Source organism: Balearica regulorum, chromosome W (assembly GCF_011004875.1).
Source record: "Balearica regulorum gibbericeps isolate bBalReg1 chromosome W, bBalReg1.pri, whole genome shotgun sequence".
Lineage (NCBI taxonomy): Eukaryota > Metazoa > Chordata > Aves > Gruiformes > Gruidae > Balearica > Balearica regulorum.
The window spans coordinates 5,953,506-5,971,503 of NC_046219.1; the positions used below are offsets into that span (position 1 = coordinate 5,953,506).

The window sequence follows — 17,998 nt, forward strand, 5'->3', positions numbered from 1 at the left end:
GGTCCTGCCATTTCCCTTAAGTGTTAGTTCCCTCTATCATAAGTACGACAGGAGTGGCAGATTTCAGCCTGAACAGCCCGCTTCTACTAGGCAGCCTCCACTCGCCTAACCCCAGGAGAAATCAGATAGCAGCAACCCCACCCCCACAACCCAACAGACACGGCTCAGCACATGCCCTTCCCAGTATGCAGCGGGCGGCGGCCGAACAGCCGCGTTGTACGTCCGAGGGAAGGGGCGGGGCACCGCCCTTCCCCCCGCCCACAACGGGAGAGCGAAAAGGAGGGCGGGAAATCGCGAGCTTGGCCGGCAGAGAATGGGCGGGACGAGGCGCGAGGTTCCGCCCACTTCCCTACGCCGGGGAAACCAGAGCGACAGCCAATGGGGAAGGCACCCCGCGGGGTGGAAAGGCGGGGCTTTGGGTGGCTGTGGGGGTGGGGGTGTTGTTGAGTTGAGTTGTTGTAGAGTTATTGCCGCTTGTAAACAGATCCTGCCCCGCGTGGGCGTGTGTCAAGTACCTGTGTGGGGGTACTAGACATTATTCGCCGCGGTGGCAGGTTGATGACCAGGAACGGCAGCAGTGGGATTCCCTGGCAGCAGGCGCGCCGAGCAGCAGAGGAAGTGATTCCTCTTTGTCCTCCCTCCCTCCCCACTCCCGTCGCCTCGGTTGGGATCCAGCGCATTCCCTCCCCTTGGCGCCTTCCCTGCCCCTTCGCCGCTAAGATGGCTGATGGTGGGCAGTGAGGTGGGGCTGCGGGGAGCTGTTGCCGGCCAGCGCGCGGCGGGGGCGGCTGACGGGGTAGGACAGGACAGGAGTGTGGTGTGGGTGTGTGCGTGGGAAGCCGCATAGCGCCATGTCCGCCTTTGCCGTGGAGGAAACGCTGGAGGTCGACTGGGTGGCCGTGAGGCCTCACGCTTTCCAAGAGCGGGAGAAGCACAAATTTGTCTTCATCGTAGCCTGGAATGAGATCGAGAGCAAGTTTGCCATCACCTGCCACAACCGCACGGCGCAGCGCCAGCGCAGCGGCTCTCGCGAGGTGTACCGCGGTGGCTCCGCCAGCCCCGAGGCCAGAGCCGCCTCCAAGGCCAGCATCCCCACACTGAGCAAGGGCCCGGACTCCGGCCTGGCGCGCGGCTCCTCGCATCTCCTCGCCGAGGCGCGGCTGCGGGGCGCGGCGGCCGAGGCGCTGCCGAAGAGTTCGTTGCGCGCCAAGAGCAACCCGGCCTGGAGGCCGCTGCGGGGCCCGGAGGTGGCAGGTGCCGCCGAAGAGATAGGAACGCTGGAGCTGGGGAAGGAAGAGGAGGAGGCCGCCTCGCTGTCGCTACCGCCCTCGCCGCTGCAGGCAGCCGAGTCGGCCGCTCCCGACGCGGAGCCCGTTGGGGAGGAGTGCAGCTGGGCCGGCCTCTTCTCCTTCCAAGACTTGCGGGCTGTGCACCAGCAGCTGTCCTCGGTGAACTCGGAGCTGGAACCCTACCTCCCTGCCTTCCCCGAGGAGCCCTCGGGTATGTGGACGGTGCTGTTCGGAGCCCCGGAGCGATCCGAGGAGGAGATGGATGCTCTCTGCTACAAACTGCAAGTTTACTTGCTCCACAGCTTGGATACCTGCGGCTGGAAGATTCTTTCGCAGATACTCTTCACTGAGACTGACGACCCCGAAGAGTATTATGAGAGTCTGAGTGAGCTGCGACAAAAGGGGTACGAGGAGGTGCTGCAGCGGGCCCGCAGGCGTATCCAGGAGGTGAGGCTACCGCATGGTCCAGATATCTCCACCTTTTCCTTACTCTGGCATCTTCTTTAGTTGTTCTCTCCAGCTGCTCCCCTCTACCTTTGCAGAATTGATCGATCCATGGGACAAAAAAAAAAAAGTACAGGGAAACTGTCTTAAAAGAAAAAAGCAAGCTTTGAGAATCAAAGTAAGAAAATGAGGCTTAACCTTTCCAAGGTCTCTAGGGCCAGGATTTAAGAAGGTGCAGATTTTCCTAGTCATCTAAGTGTGGCTCAGTATTTTATTCTGTGTAAATGAACGTAGATGTTTGTGAACAAGAATCTGAGGGATTTGGCAAGGTCTTGCTCCCAGATTTTTGTTGTTCTGTTGCTTTGCACCAGAAAGTGTTGGAATCTGAATTTTTCTGTTTAATGGGAGCAGCAACGTGTGTTGTTTATTTTGACAGTACAATTTAGGCACTTGAGGCCAGAAATTTCTAAGTTCCTACAGGTACTGGGTGCTGAATCTGCTATTTCAAGTGAGATGATGTTTTCCAGTGCAATTGGAGTAACTACTTTAGTTCAGCTGGTAAGTTCTTAGAGTTGGGATTTTAAAAAGCAAGCTATCTGGTCCTAGTGAGTATTTACTGTGTTGCTATTGCTAGTGTCTGACAAGACTTGCATGTTTTAGAACATGTTGTCTCTTTCTCATACCATATACTGTTTAGATGAAAGTAGTTGAGGAGGTTCTGCTAACTTCTAGCATCAGTGTGTGAGAATTTTTTCCACATCTTTGTGGACTGAGATATATGAGGACCCAGATTTTTCCAGTGAAAAAGGAGAATTTTACACTTGTTTTTATGTTTCGGTGGCCTTGGTCCAGAATGTGCCTGGATCTGTCTAGGTGCAACTATATGTATGAATCATGTTATAGAATTTTATATTTTTGCAAACACCATCCAAATTCTATTGTATGGATATAGATCGAGTTGGGCTGCTTCAGCTGCCTGCACATATCCTACCCATATTGTGTGTTCAAAAATGTGCAGTGGTGAACATTTTGGGTTTTTTTTCTCAATGGAGTATGAGCATATGTGCTTGCTGGTTTTGATGGCATAGTTTTGAGTCTTTGTAGGATTTGGGCCGAGTTTTTCCTTAGTGACTGGAGTTACAGAGTATGAGAAAATTGTTGTTTTATTAGTGATGAAATCATGATAAGGGTATCTCAAGTGCATTGTCAGGTACAAGTTTATTTCCAAACTGTTGTGTTAGGATATATCATTGTGATTTTTCTTTTTTTTTTCATGGCTGTTTAAAGGTCTGAATTAATCTTCATTAATTTTGATATACAGCCAGTAATTAGTCTAATAGTCTGCAGTAGTTTTAGTCCAGAGAATATGAAAGCATATTGTTATTCACTTTTTTCTTTGACTGCATGAATGCTTGGGAGCATGTACTTAGATTCACTTGGCCTTCAGCTCAGCAGTTTTTATAAGGAGCTGAGCAGGACAAGTTCCTGTTAAAGTGCATAGTGTTTGTGAGGAAACACTAAATTGGAATTACTGTGTAAGAACTATTTGTTTCTTGGAGAATCTCAACTTCTATTTTGTTAGCACCAGTACTGTCAGCAAAAAATAAATCAGTTATCAAGAGGCAACACAAGCTTTATCCATCAGGATCTCTAAACTACAACATCTTACTCTTTTTGTTAATGTTCAGAACTTGGTACAGACAAAATGATGGAGCATACTTGTGTATTTGACTACAATACAACTTTCCTTTCCCATGATAACCAATCCAGTAGTGTACCTAAAGTCAGTACAGCTGTACTACTGTCAGTTGTGTAAATCAATCCTTCTTTAATTAAAGGTAGTTCATGTTTAAGAAAAGAAACCATTAGAATGACCTGCTCTTTCCCTTTTGGCTCTCAAGTTTCTCTCTTCCTTATCTGTTAGTGGTTTACTTAGTCTACAGGAAATGTCTGTCTTCTAAGCAAATAATGATATTGTTTGTCATTTGCAATTCTAAGCAAATGAAGCAATGGATGATGAGTATTGCTAGGTATTTCTGAAATAAAGGTTTTTCATACTTTCAAGAAAACCTACTGAATCAATGTTTCATCTCTCACTTTAATTTATTTTTCCACCTGTACTTGAAGTCTGCCTGTTAGCTGTTGGGAATGTTGGATTCCTGCAATTTTAAATTATTTCACCTCTTATTAGAACTTTTGGGGAAAAGGGGAAGGAATTGAGCAGCATTGACAACCAAAATAGTATCAAGGAGCATAATGAATATGGAGGGTTTTCATTAATATAAAATTGTGCAAAAAAACCAAGTTTACAACTCCAAGACTTTGGCTTAACATTTAAAAATATGCTTCTGCAGTGTATAGTTATTTCATATATCTATTTTTCCGGGACAAATTCCTCTGTGCAGTTAGAATATTACTTGAGAAATGCTTGCAGTTTCTGTTGATTATGTTCTTTGGGGTGGAGAAGCAAAGTGAGCAGCAAAACCTCTTGTGCTCATTGTTTCAGCATCCCCTACTTGGCCGTCTGTTGCTTTTCATAAGTTACCCACAAACCAGTCTATTTTCACAGGAGTTAATAATTGCTGCTCTTTGTAATAGACATTTTTATCTCTGTCTCAAATATAAACCTTTAATAAGCCAGAAGAATGTTGCAAGTAGAAACAGATCCAAGATGAGGAAGAAAAATAGTTGTAGAGGAACTGTATGACCTGGAATTAATTTCTGCTGTATAATTTGCAGTTTTGAAATAGCACATATTTTTATTTTTTCAAATAAAACTATTAATTCTGGAATAACTTAAGAACAGTTAATTTATGTTAAAGTAAAAACTTGCATCTAAAGGGGTAAATATTTTTCTACATCATTTTTGAAAACTAATAAATTCTTGTTTGGAGCCCTTGTTCATTAAGTTTATGTCTGTTTAAAAAAAAAAAAAAATTCCTCGGGTGCTCAGCTAGAGGTCTGAGCTCCCAAATGGAGACATGATACAGAATCAGTTAATGACCAGATAAAAAGATGTTATTTCAACAGAGAGGATGCCATTGAGTCCTTATTTGGGATTCCAACTTCTTGGACAGTATTTCTAAAATATTAAACTTTGCATCTAGAAGGCAGAAAAAGTTCTCTTCTGTACTCTTGTTACAGCCATCATATTTTTATTTATCTAATCTGCAGCCAGAGTCATTAGCAATTATTTCTGGTTGTTACAAACTAGTCCTAAGTTAATAAATATTTTAAAGGCTCAGCATTTTAAGTGTTGGAAGTCCACACCTGACTCCTGCAAGTATCAAACCAAATAGTAAGGATACTGTCGTACACTTTCAGATAAACAGAATTAAATGTGGAGTGGTTACCCCCCTCCCCTTTTCTGCAAATAATAAAAATCCAAATCACATGGATATTTTGTTTTCAAAGCGTTTCAGTGAGTTCCTGAAATGTGTTCTGTTTATGTAAATACATGTTACAAGTTAATTATGATGTGATACTCATGGAAGATGTGGATGTAAGGTAGAGAGGGCTATATCACTTGAGATTCTTGGACCCTTATAGCAGCAAAGATAATTAAATATGCAACAGCTTAATCATACGATGGACTTAAAGTTGCTGAAAGTCTAAGGTGTGATTACATACCATTTTAAAATACATGCTTTAAAATGGCTTCTAGGAATTCAGTGTTTAAAGAACATCAGACCACATTATCACAGTATTTGTTTCTCTCCTCAGTCTGTGTATTAAAACCTAAGTTCTAAGCAAAATAACAATTTACCTTTTCATTGGAAATCTTTTATCCTTCTTCCATTTGATATCTTCTTGAGTAAAGGTTTATTTTTTTCTACTGCTCTTCCCTTTTACTTCTGTTTTATAGGTAGCTGCAAACTGCTTCAGAGATGTATAGACTTGTGATTGTAGGCTAATTAGATTTTTGGCTACTACCTTTGTTTTTTTCAATCTTTTTGTGTTGTCTTTTTTCCAGTCTCAGTGGGATGTTTGGTTTGGATTTGAAGTCATTTTTTTTTCCCTTTTTTTTTTTTTCTTCCCCCTTTCTACAATGCACTTATAGCATACACATGTAGATAGACTGCATGCGTTGTTTTATTAATGCCTTGTTAGTTTGACAAGAGCTAGCTAAAGGTGATGAATGTTGCTGCTGTATCTGAAAACAGTAGAATGCTTAAAATAATGTACATTTCTTCAAAACGTACAAATGATATGTACACAAAGAAAAGGATATCTGCTTAAAAAATGAGGTCTTCCTTGACAAAACTTGCCTTATATGAAAAATAAGAGTACATTCTATAAAATATAGCAATGCTGTTCAATATGACTCTTAGTCAGTAATCGTAGACTTAACTTTTAGAAACTGAAGACAGTAGCTTGCCAGTCTCATAGCTCATTTCCCTGTCTAAATACCTAGGGGAAAAAAAAAGGAAATAAAATGCAATATATACTCTGTTTAATTGTCTGAACTGGGATTGAGAAACCATTTTTGTCTTCTAGTTGGAGGAGTATTCTGATGATGAGATTATTTTGAAGGGGAATATCAAATAAAACAGTAATTGTTTCCCTAGATGTAGAGATAGACTTTCCTCTATTTTTTCATTTAAAGTTTTTCTAGTTGATATGCAGTTGCAGCATTTTAATATGCCAGAATATTTTGAAGAGATGGGTACCACCTATATAATAAACACTCTGTAATCCATTGTGCTCCATGGGATTCACAGCCCACTTAATTTCTTAGCTTTTACAGATGATGTTGAGTTGTCTTTTCTTCGTGTTTAACTTGGTTTTCTTGCATATTTTTTTCTCAATTTTTCCAGCATTATTTTCTTTCTCTTTAATGGAATATCCTACCTTCAAGTCAATGCCTTTTAATATTGCTTTCTAAATCCAGTAACTGTTTTTACCCTCTATTTCTGGCTGAGATAGTATTACACAAGCAAGTTTAGAATTTGAAAGCAGATTCTTTCTAATCGCTGCATCTTTTAAAATTTCTTTCTATAATAGGACAAGACACTGCTTACATATGATCGGTAAGGTTTATGTTGTTCTTTATATATGTAAATATTTATACCACAGAGCTGAAGAAGATACTGAAAAGCAGAGGTTTTCAGAAATGGCTGCACCTACCATTTTTCCTCTTGTGGAGGTGCTTTTAGAATCCCTTTTTAATATTAGTAGAAACAAACCATTGCAGGGCACCAGAAAATTGCTGTTATTGGTGAGAACTTAAGTCAAAATGAGGACTTGGTTTGACTACAGATACATCTGTCAAACTTGTTTATTTTTTTTAGGAGTTGAAAATTTAGCCATAAGGAATATGGTAGGGAGAGAAGAAAGATAGGATAGGAGGAGAGAGAAGGAGAATGACAATATTCTTAAGATACATATTGACTACATCAGTATGTGTGGTGGGTTGACCCCGACTGGAAGCTAGGTGCCCACCAAAGCTGCTTTATCACTCCCCCTCCTTAGCTAGACAGGGAAGAAAAAATATAACAAAAGGCTCGTGGGTTGACAGGGAAATCACTCAGCAATTAGAGACTCGACTTGGGGAAAACTAATTTAATTTATAAACAATCAAATCAGAGTAGGATAATAAGAAATACAACCTGAATCTTAAACCACCTTCCCCTCGCCCTCCTTTCTTCCCGGGCTCAATCATTCACCGATTACTATTATGGGCAAAACAGATTCAACTTGAGAAAATTAATTTAATTCATAACCAATAAAATCAGAGTCTAGTAATGAGAAATATTAATATATAATATTATAATACAATTAAAACACCTCCCCCCACCCCTCCCTTCCTCCCGAGCTGAACTTTACTCCCAATTTTCTAACTTCTCCCCTCCAGCGGCACAGGGGGATGGGGAATGGTGGTTGGGGTCAGTTAATCACACATCGTCTCTGCCGCTCCTTCCTCCTCAGGGAGAGGACTCCTTACACTCTTCCCCTGCTCCAGTGTGGGATCCCTCTCACGGGAGACAGTCCTCCATGAACTTCTCCAACATGAGTCCTTCCCATGGGCTACAGTTCTTCACAAACTGCTCCAGCATGGGTCTCTCCCACGGGGTGCAATCCTTCAGGAACAGACTGCTCCAGCGTGGGTCCCCCATGGGGTCACAAGTCCTGTCAGCAAACCTGCTCCAGCGTGGGCTCCTCTCTCCATGGGTCCACAGGTCCTGCCAGGAACTTCATAGAATCATAGAATGGTTTGGGTTGGAAGGGACCTCAAAGATCATCTAGTTCCAACCCCTCTGCTGTGGGCAGGGACACCCTCCACTAGACCACGTTGGCCAAAGCCGCATCCTACCTGGTCTTAAACACTTCCAGGGATGGGGCCTCCACAACCTCTCTGGGCAACCTGTTCCAGTGCCTCACCACCCTCACAATAAAGAATTTCTTTCTAACATCTAATCTAAATCTACCTTCCTTCAGCTTAAGGCCATTACCCCTTGTCCTGTCACTACACTCTCTGATAAACAATCCTTCCTCATCTTTCTTGTAGGCCTCCTTTAGTTACTGGGAGACTGCAATTAGGTCTTCCCAGAGCCTTCTTTTCTCCAGGCTGAACAACCCAAACTCTCTCAAGCCTGTCCTCATAGGAGAGGTGCTTCAGCCCTCTGATCATCTTCGTGGCCCTCTTCTGGACTCGCTCCAACAGCTCCATGTCTTTCTTGTACTGGGGCCCCCAGAGCTGGACGCAGTACTCCAGGTGGGGTCTCACAAGAGGGGAGTAGAGGGGCAGGATCACCTCCCTCGACCTGCTGGTCACGCCTCTTTTGATGCAGCCCAGGACACGGTTGGCTTTCTGGGCTGGAAGCGCACACTGCCAGCTCATGTTGAGCTTCTCATCAATCAATACCCCCAAGTCCTTCTCCTAAGGGCTGCTTTCAATCCATTCCTCGCCCAGCCTATAGTCATTCTTGGGATTGCCCCGACCCACGTGCAGGACCTTGCACTTGGCCTTGTTGAACTTCAGGCGGTTCGCACGGGCCCACCTCTCCAGCCTGTCAAGGTCCCTCTGGATGGCATCCCTTCCCTCCAGCGTGTCGACCACACCACACAGCTTGGTGTTGTCGGCAAACTTGCTGAGGGTGCACTCGATCCCGCTGTCCATGTTGCCGACAAAGATGTTGAACAGTGCCGGTCCCAGTACCGACCCCTGAGGAATGCCACACGTCACTGGTCTCCGCTTGGACATTGAGCCATTGACCACAACTCTTTGAGTGTGACCATCCAGCCAATTCCTTATCCACCGAGTGGTCCATCCATCGAATCTATGTCTTTCCAATTTAGAGACAAGGATGTCATGTGGGACAGTGTCAAATTCTTTGCCTGAGTCCAGGTAGATGATGTCAGTTGCCCTTCCCTTATCCACCAATGCTGTAACCCCATCATAGAAGGCCACCAAGTTTGTCAGGCATGATTTGCCCTTAGTGAAGCCGTGTTGGCTGTCACCAATGACCTCCTTGTTTTCCATGTGCCTGAGCATAGTCTCCAGGAGGGTCTGCTCCATAATCATGCCAGGCACAGAGGTGAGACTAACCGGCCTGTAGTTCCCTGGGTCTTCCTTTTTTCCCTTCTTAAAAATGGGGGTTATTTTTCCCCTTTTCCAGTCAGTGGGAACTTTACTGGACTGCCAGGACTTCTCAAATATGATGGAGAATGGCCTGGCCACTTCATCTGCCAGTTTCCTTTGGGACCTGTAGATGCATCTCATCAGGTCCCATGGACTTGTGCACCTTCAGGTTCCTTAGATATTCTCGAACCTGATCTTCTCCTACAGTGGGCGGTTCTGCATTCTCCCAGTCCCTGCCTTCTGTGACCTGGGCAGTGCAGCTCAAGCATTTGCCAGTGAAGACTGAGGCAAAGAAGTTGTCGAGTACCTCAGCCTTCTTGCTCCAGTATGGGCTCTCCATGAGGTCACAGCCTCCTTCAGGTGCATCCATCTTCTCTCGCGTGGGGTCCTCCATAGGCTGCAGCTGGATATCTGCTCCACCGTGAACCTACGTGGGCTGCAAGGGGACAGCCTGCCTCACCATGGTCTTCTCCACAAGCTGCAGGGGAATCTCTGCTCCTGTGCCTGGAGTACCTCCTCCCCCTCTTCCTTCACTGACCTTGGTGTCTGCAGGGTTTTTTCCCTCACATATTCTCACTCTTCTCTACCTGCTACTGTTTTGCCACAGATGTTTTCTTTTTTTTTCTCCCCTTCTTAAATATGTTATAGAGATGCTACCACCATCACTGATTGACCTAGCATTGGCAAGCAGTAGGTCTGTCTTGGAGCTGGCTGGCACTGGCTCTGTCAAACGTGGGGCAAGCTTCTAGCAGCTTCTCGCAGAAGTCATCCCTGTAGCCCCACTGCTACCAAATCCTTGCCATGCAAACCCAATGCAGAATGATATCTGCAAAATAGGAGTTGGCAGAAGAATAAGGTTGCATTGTGGGATGTTGAGACTGCTACTTTATCAGTTGTGAGTATCTTCTAAATAGAATCCTAGAATATCTCAAGCTGGTATGGACCCGTAAGGATCATAGACTCTAACTCTCTCCTCTTTGTCCTTTATTTTTGTCCAGAGAAGAATCAACTATTAACATTTGGTGATACAATAATTCTACTATGGGTGATTCTGTAATGCCACAATGTATTTTTTTAGTACTGTACAAAACCAAGAGAAGCAAATGAACATGTATTGAATTCTGTAGAGGAACCTGCACCTAGAACATATTTTGTAATTTTTTTTTAATATATTTTTTGTCAACTGGAGTACTCAGGAGTTGCCAGTAATATAAGTTACATTGTTTCTTTTCTCTATCCTGGAAAAAAATAAACCCAAACCCTAGCTAAAATCAATTAAGTTTATTTTAAAAAACTTATTACTAGTTGTTGTTCATTTACTATGTAGTAAAAGCTTAGAAATACAATATTCTGTTGTTGTAAACATTTTACTGTGTTAAAAATTGAGTGTCCAGAAGTTTTGTCCTGCCACTGGGGTGTATGAGGCTAATAGCAACTGTAGATTTAAGCATGTAATACATACTGATCTAGATGAGAAGACTGAGAGTTTTTGAGGAAGGGAGCCAAAGTTAATATACATTGGAACAATTTATTTTAATTGCTCGTACATCTTGCATAGTACGAACATCATTGTAACCATTCAGAACAATGATCTTGGATAGTTTACTGAAAATCCTTGCTTTAACTGCAGTGCTGTTTAATAACAAACATGCAAGAATGTTTTAAGAATGAAGAAAGAATTGTTGTGCCCTTACAGGAAGTAATAATATGATCTCATCAGAAATCTGGTGGCGATATCTTCTAGCATATGGGTTAGTGTTTAAAAATAATTGTTAAAGCCCTTGCATAACTTGAAACAGGATTATAAAAATAAAGAAAACAGTCAAAATTTGTTGGACTGGAGATTAGATGATCTCATAGTATATTCCAGTCATAAGCTGTATAAATTAACAAGGGACACGTGTTTTTGTTTTAATTAGTTTGTTGTTGAAACTTGCCCAATTCCCATTTTCTGAAGAATTTGGGCCTGAAATATAAACCAAACTGTTACTAGTTTGTCTGAAGCCTTCATGAAGAATTTTAACACACAGTGCTAGATTTTTAACTTGCAGTGTCTCCACAAATGTCTCCTTGTTTACTAGCTCTTGCTTGTCAACTGTGTCCTTTATTCCTAATAATCACTTATTTGAGGCTCATTTCATAGAATGCCAGGTTGGAAGGGACCTCAAGGATCATCTGGTCCAACCTGTCTTGACAAAAGCACGGTCTAGAGAAGATGGCCCAGCACTCTGTCCAGTCAGATCATAAAAGTGTCCAATGTTGGGGAATCCACCACTTTCCTGGGGAGATTATTCCAATGGCTGATTGTTCTCATAGTGAAAAATTTTCCTCTTGTGTCCAAATGGAATCTCCCCAGGAGTAACTTGAACCCCTTGTCTTTTCCATGTCACTCCTTGTAAAAAGGGAGTTTCCATCTTCTTTGTAGCCACCCTTTAAGTACTGGAACATGATGATAAGGTCTCCTCTAAGCCTTTTCTCAAGGCTGAACAAACAGTTGTGCAGTTTGGATTTTACTTTTGGATTAACTCTTCTGGTCACAAACAGAAAGGCATTTTAGTGTGAAGACAGCTTACCTGGCAAGCTAGTTTTTGAAAATCATCATCTGGAGCAGTTCACAGAATAGAATAGAATATTCTAAATAATTCTAAATAGAATGCTGGTGGTGTATCTCCCTATGACTCAGCTGACCAGTTGCAAACATTTTGGCTAAGGTTGTTTTCAATTAAAACCTCTTACTGGTAAGACCCTATCTTTGGATTTCCTTTCTATCTATTCTTTTCTGTTTGTGGTATTTGTATGGTTAAAGTTATCAAATATACAGTTGGGGTTTTTTTGTTACATATGGGGCAGACAACCATTACCCATTCAGAAAAAAGTGAATGCTTAGTGTACTATTTTTTATAAATTAGTTGATCCTGAAAAGATGTTTCTCATGGTTTAGCCTCAGCCAGCAGATAAGCACCACAGCTGCTTGCTCACCCTTCCCTCACCTTGGTGGGATGGGGAGGAGAATCAGGAAAAAAAAAGGTAAAAATTGTGGGTTGGGATAAGGACAGTTTACTGGGACAGCAAAAGAAGAGGAACATAACAGCAGTACTTAGAATATACAAAGCCGGTGATACACAACACAATTTTCTCACCCACCGACCAACCGGACACTCAGCCTGCACTCAGACCATCCCAGAGCTGCACCTCTGCAACTAGCCCCCTTTTATGCTGTGCATGACATTGTATGGTATGGAAAACCCCTTTGGCTAGTTTGGGTCACTTGTCCTGGCTGTGTCCTGTCCCAGCTTCTGGTGAAAATTAACTCTATCCTAGCCAAACCAGGACATTATCCACTCCTCCTTCTATACTATCATGCTCATATCCTACAATTTCCAATTAATCACCACCACTCTTCCTGTCTTTCATGTATATATACACACACACACAGAGATATCATTCCCTTAGTCTATAGGCCATTCCTCTAAAATGTCCATTGAGTTCATTTTGTCCATGACTTTGAGCTCTGTATTGGGTTTGTGTGGCAAGGTTTTGGTTGGGGGGGGCTACAGGGGTGGCTTCTGCGAGAAGCTGCTAGAAGCTTCCTCTGTGTCTGATAGACGCAATGCTAGCCGGCTCTTAAGACGGACCTGCCACTGGCCAAGGTCTAGTCAATCAGTGACAGTGGTAGTGCCTCTGTCATAGCCTATTTAAGAAAAAAAAAAACAACCCACCAAAAAACAAGCAACAGCCCCTAGCGGTAGATTTTTGCAGCCAGAGAGAGGAGTGAGAAGATGTGAGAAACTCTGCAGACACCAAGGTCAGTGCAGAAGGAGGGGGAGGAGGTGCTCCAGGCACCAGAGCAGAGATTCCACTGCAGCCCATGGTGAAGACCATGGTGAAGCAGGCTGTCCCCCTGCAGCCCATGGAGGACCCCACATTGGATCAGGTGGAGGGACCTGAAGGAGGCTGTGACCTCATGAGAAGCCCACACTAGAGCAAGCTCCTGGCAGGACCTGCAGACCCGTGGAGAGAGGACCCCACACCAGAGCAGGTTTGCTGGCAGGACTTATGACCCCACGGGGGACCCGTGCTGGAGCAGTCTGTTCCTGAAGGTCTGCACCCCATGGGAGAGACTCATGCTGGAGCAGTTTGTGAATAACTGCAGCCCATGGGAAGGACTCGTGTTGGAGAAGTACATGGAGGACTGTCTCCCGTGAGAGGGATCCCACACTGGAGCAGGGGAAGAGTGTGAGGAGTCCCCCTCTGAGGAGGACGGAGCGGCAGAGACAACATGTGATGAACTGACCCCAACCCCCATTCCCCATCCCCCTGTGCCACTGGTGGGGAAAAGGTAGAAAATTGGGAGTGAAGTTAAGCCCAGGAAGATGGGAGAGGTTGGGGGAGGTGTTTTAAGATTTGGTTTTATTTTTCATTCCTCTACTCTGTTTTGCTCAGTAATAAATTAGATGATTTTTTTTTTCTATGTTGAGTCTGTTTTGCCTGTGATGGTAATTGGTGAGTGATCTTGTCCTTATCTCAACCCACAAGCCTTTCATTATATTTTCTCTCCCCTGTCTAGTGAAGGAGGGGGAGTGATAGAGCGGCTTTGGTGGGCACCTGGCCTCCAGCCAGTGTCAACCCACCACAGGCTCCATCTGTCATAACAGTCTCTCAGGGCAGGAGAGATGATGTGTGCTGTTGGATTGTTGTATGCTGCATCCGGAGCTCGTGGCTGGTGTATCTGATGCCCACCATGCTCATGGCCTATGGGTTGAAGATGTCGATTTCAAGGAAATTGCTGGGCGCCAGTTGCTGAAGTCAGTTCTCGTTTCATCATCACTGCACTTTGGTCAGTATCATCCAAGTACATCCTTCATTAATTTGGGTGATTGTTACGGTAATACCATTGATGTAGTAATAATAACGTACAATGACAGGGTTATTTTGCAATTAACAGCATACAATTTAATTTATTGGCTATTTTCACGCAATATCAGATCCCCTGGAGGTACATGTCCAACTTCCCCATCCTTCTGCATCACCCACCAAGTGCACCCAGGTCCTTGAGCAAAAGAAATCCCACGGATAGGTTTGCCTTTGCCCAAGGCAGGAGTAACCCAGATTATCTTCCCCAACATATTCTTCATGCGCACTATGGGGACATTATCTCCTTCTACAGTACGTAAAAGATTTGATTGCGCAGGGCCAGCTCGATTGGTAGACCCCCTAGTGTTAACTAACCGGGTGGCTTTTTGCTAAATGTGTATCCCAATGTTTGAGGGTCCCACCACCCATTGCTCTCAGGGTAGTCTTTAGCAGTCCATTGTATTGTTTGATTTTTCCCAGAGGCTGGTGTGTGATAGAGGATGTGATACACCCACTCAATACCATGCTCTTTGGCCCAGGTGTCTATGAGGTTGTTCTGGAAATGAGTCCCGTTGTCTGACTCAATTCTTTCTGGGGTGCCATGTCGCCACAGGACTTGCTTTTCAAGGCCCAGGATAGTGTTCCGGGCAGTAGCATGGGACATAGGATATGTTTCCAGCCATCCGGTGGTTGCTTCCACCATTGTAAGTACATAGCGCTTGCCTGGACAGGTTTGTGGGAGTGTGATATAATCAGTCTGCCAGGCCTCCCCATATTTATATTTCAGCCATCGTCCTCCATACCAGAGAGGCTTTAACCGCTTGGCTTGCTTGATTGCAGCACATTTCACATTGTATCGGTTTGCGTAGCAAGGTTTTGATAGCCAGGGGGCTAAAGGGATGGCTTCTGCAAGAAGCTACTAGAAGCTTCCTCTGTGTCTGATAGAGCCAGTGCCAGCTGGCTCCAAGACTGACCCGCTGCTGGCCAAGGCCAAGCCAATCAGCAATGGTGGTAGTGCCTCTGTGATAACATATTTATGAAGGAAAAAAAACCCAACCCAACAAGCATCATTTTTCAGCCCGAGAGAGGAGTGAGAATATGTGAGTGAAAGAACCCTGCAGACACCAAGGTCAGTGCAGAAGGACAGGGAGGAGGTGCTCCAGGCGCTGGAGCAGAGATTCCCCTGCAGCCTGTGGAGAAGACCATGGGGAGCCAGGCTGTCCCCCTGCAGCCCATGGAAGTCCAAGGTGGAGCAGGTATCCATCTGCAGCCTGTGGAGGACCCCACACCAGAGAAGGTGGATATACCTGAAGGAGGCTCTGACCCTGGGAGAAGCCTGTGCTGGAGTGGGCTCCTGGCAGGACCTGTGGAGAGAGGAGCCCACGCCAGAGCAGGTTTGCTGGCAGGACTTGTGACCCCATGGTGGACCCACGCTGGAGCAGTCTGGTCCTGAAGGACTGCACTCTGTGGGAGACCCATGCTGGAGCAGTTCGTGAAGAACTGCAGCCCATGGGAAAGACTTGTGGGAGAAGTTCGTGGAGGACTGTTTCCTGTGAAAGGGACCCCACACTGGAGCAGGGGAAGAGTGTGAGGAGTCCTCTCCCTGAGGAGGAAGGAGCAGCAGAGATAGCTTGTGATGAACTGACTGCAACCCTCATTCCCCATCCCCCTGTGCCGCTTCAGGGGAAGGAGATAGAGAAAACTGGGAGTAAAGTTCAGCTCGGGAGGAAGGGAGGGGTGGGGGGAGGTGTTTTAATTGTATTATGTTATAATATTATATATTATGTATTAATATTTCTCATTACTTGACTCTGATTTTATTGGGTATGAATTAAATTAATTTTCTCAAGTTGAATCTGTTTTGCCCATGATAGTAATTGGTGAATGATCTCTTCCTGTCCTTATCTCGACCCGTGAGCCTTTTATATTTTCTCTCCCCTGTGCAGTTGAGCAGGGGGAGTGATAGAGCGGCTTTGGTGGGCACCTGGCAGCCAGCCAGGGTCTACTCAGCACAACATTCATGGATAACTTGTGAGATAGCATCCATGGTCAAGTCTACCCCAGGATTAGAAAAACCCACCTAAATTTATGCTAATTGCTTATTAATTACTGCATCATCTACTATTGGTCAAGCATATTTAAATCAGCACACATGCTCCTTGAGGGGGTGTGTGTGTGAGTAATTTGCATAGTCCTTTAATTGGATGGGTGGTGGTAAACTCCCCCAGCCACCTTTCCTTTTCCCCTAGTTACTGCTGATTCTTGTTGACTTCAGGCCTCTCTGGCAATCCCCCAGCTCTCAGCATCTTCTGGGGCAGGATGTTTCCTCTTTATCAGTTTTCCAGCTCTCCTTCAAGGATACTCTTTAGCAAAGCATGCTTTTTATCAGTCCTTCGGCTCTTCTTCAAAGGTATAGTCGTTAGCAAAGCAAGGTAGTGCATTTAACCCTAAATGAAACAGTGTCTAAGCACTAACCCAAACACATTTCTGTCCCTGTAAAGTGGAAAATTCTACTTTATAGGTATCACTGTCACTGGGGTTTGAGTATCCATAGTGTCTGTTTCCAGGGTTGGGGTAGCCACAGTGCTGGTCGGTCTGTTCTCCCTCTCTTCCCCCTGATGGCACTGTCTACTATCAAGCAGTGTTTGGTAGATAGTGGCCTGGGCCCAGCACAGTGTAGTAAGTTGTGCCTCTTTGGAATAGCCGCAGCATTTTCTTTTCAAATATTCTATCATTTTATCAGGGTCCTGTAGTTGTTCAGAAGTGAAGTTCCAAACCATTGGAGGTGAGAAGTTCTCTAGATACCTGCCCATACTCTCCCACATGCCATGCCAGCCCTGACTATTCAGCCTCTGGGCAGATCCCTGGGTGGTGTTCTTAAAACATTTTTTTGGAACCCTAAACCGGACTTGAAACACATTCAGGAGACATAATAATAGGAACATGTTGGCTTGAACATTCCAAGGGTATTCAGAACTCTCAAAAGCTGTTGTAACCAGCCTGAAGGGAAAAGGGAAGGTTAAAGAGCAGGAGAAAGAGCTCTCTGTCTATCCCGTAGATTGAGTGCAATTATTAATCAATTCTGATCAACGTTGTTCAAAGTACAGACATGACAGCAATGCCACATACAAATACCAGCTTAACATCATGACCAGTGATGTTATATCATTAAGTCGATATTACACAGTACAGCAAAATGAGAATCCATATCCCTCTCGCAGAGGTGATAAACAGTGCCACAGGAAATACATACAGCGAGTAAGGGTTTACATGCCACAACCATGTGAACAAACAAATCACCATTGTGACCAGCAGCTGTTTAACTAATATAATAAATGCTTATAACAACTTTGTTTTAACACGCTCTGGTCAGATTTGTCATTATCTGAACCTCATGTTGAGCGCCAAAAAGGACTGTTGTGGTTTAGGCCCAGGCATCAGCTAAGCACCACGCGGCCACTCGCTCACCCCTCCCCACTCTTGGTGGGATGGGGAGGAGAATCGGAAAAAAAAAAGGCAAAACCTCATGCGTTGGGATAAGGATAGTTTACTGGGACAGCGAAGGGAGAGGGAAATAACAACAACAGTACTTACAATATACAAAGTGAGTGATACACAATGCAATTTCTCACCCAAAGACCAATAACCATACACTCGGACTGTCCAGGAGCCACACCGCCCCTCCCCAACTAGCCCCCTTTTATGCTGAGCATGATGTCATATGGTATGGAATACTCCTTGATCTAGTTTGGGTCACCCGTCCTGATTGGTGTCCATCCTAGCTTCTGGTGAAAATTAACTCTATCCTAGCTGAAACCAGGACATTGTC

At 44.5% G+C, this 17,998-nt stretch overlaps 1 protein-coding gene across 2 annotated transcripts in view; it reads left to right on the plus strand.

Annotated features, from left to right (window-relative positions):
• The first annotated feature begins 435 nt into the window (after positions 1–435).
• The window catches only part of LOC104642371 (junction-mediating and -regulatory protein), a 134,035-nt gene continuing 116,472 nt past the window's right edge, over positions 436–17,998 (plus strand). Inside the window, exon 1 of one of the 2 annotated variants that reach the window (XM_075738885.1) lies at positions 436–1,736. In XM_075738885.1, the coding sequence (XP_075595000.1) occupies positions 852–1,736 (885 nt within the window). In that variant the 5' untranslated portion in view covers positions 436–851. The remainder of the gene's footprint in view (positions 1,737–17,998) is intronic. The other variant, XM_075738884.1, reaches the window with a different exon arrangement.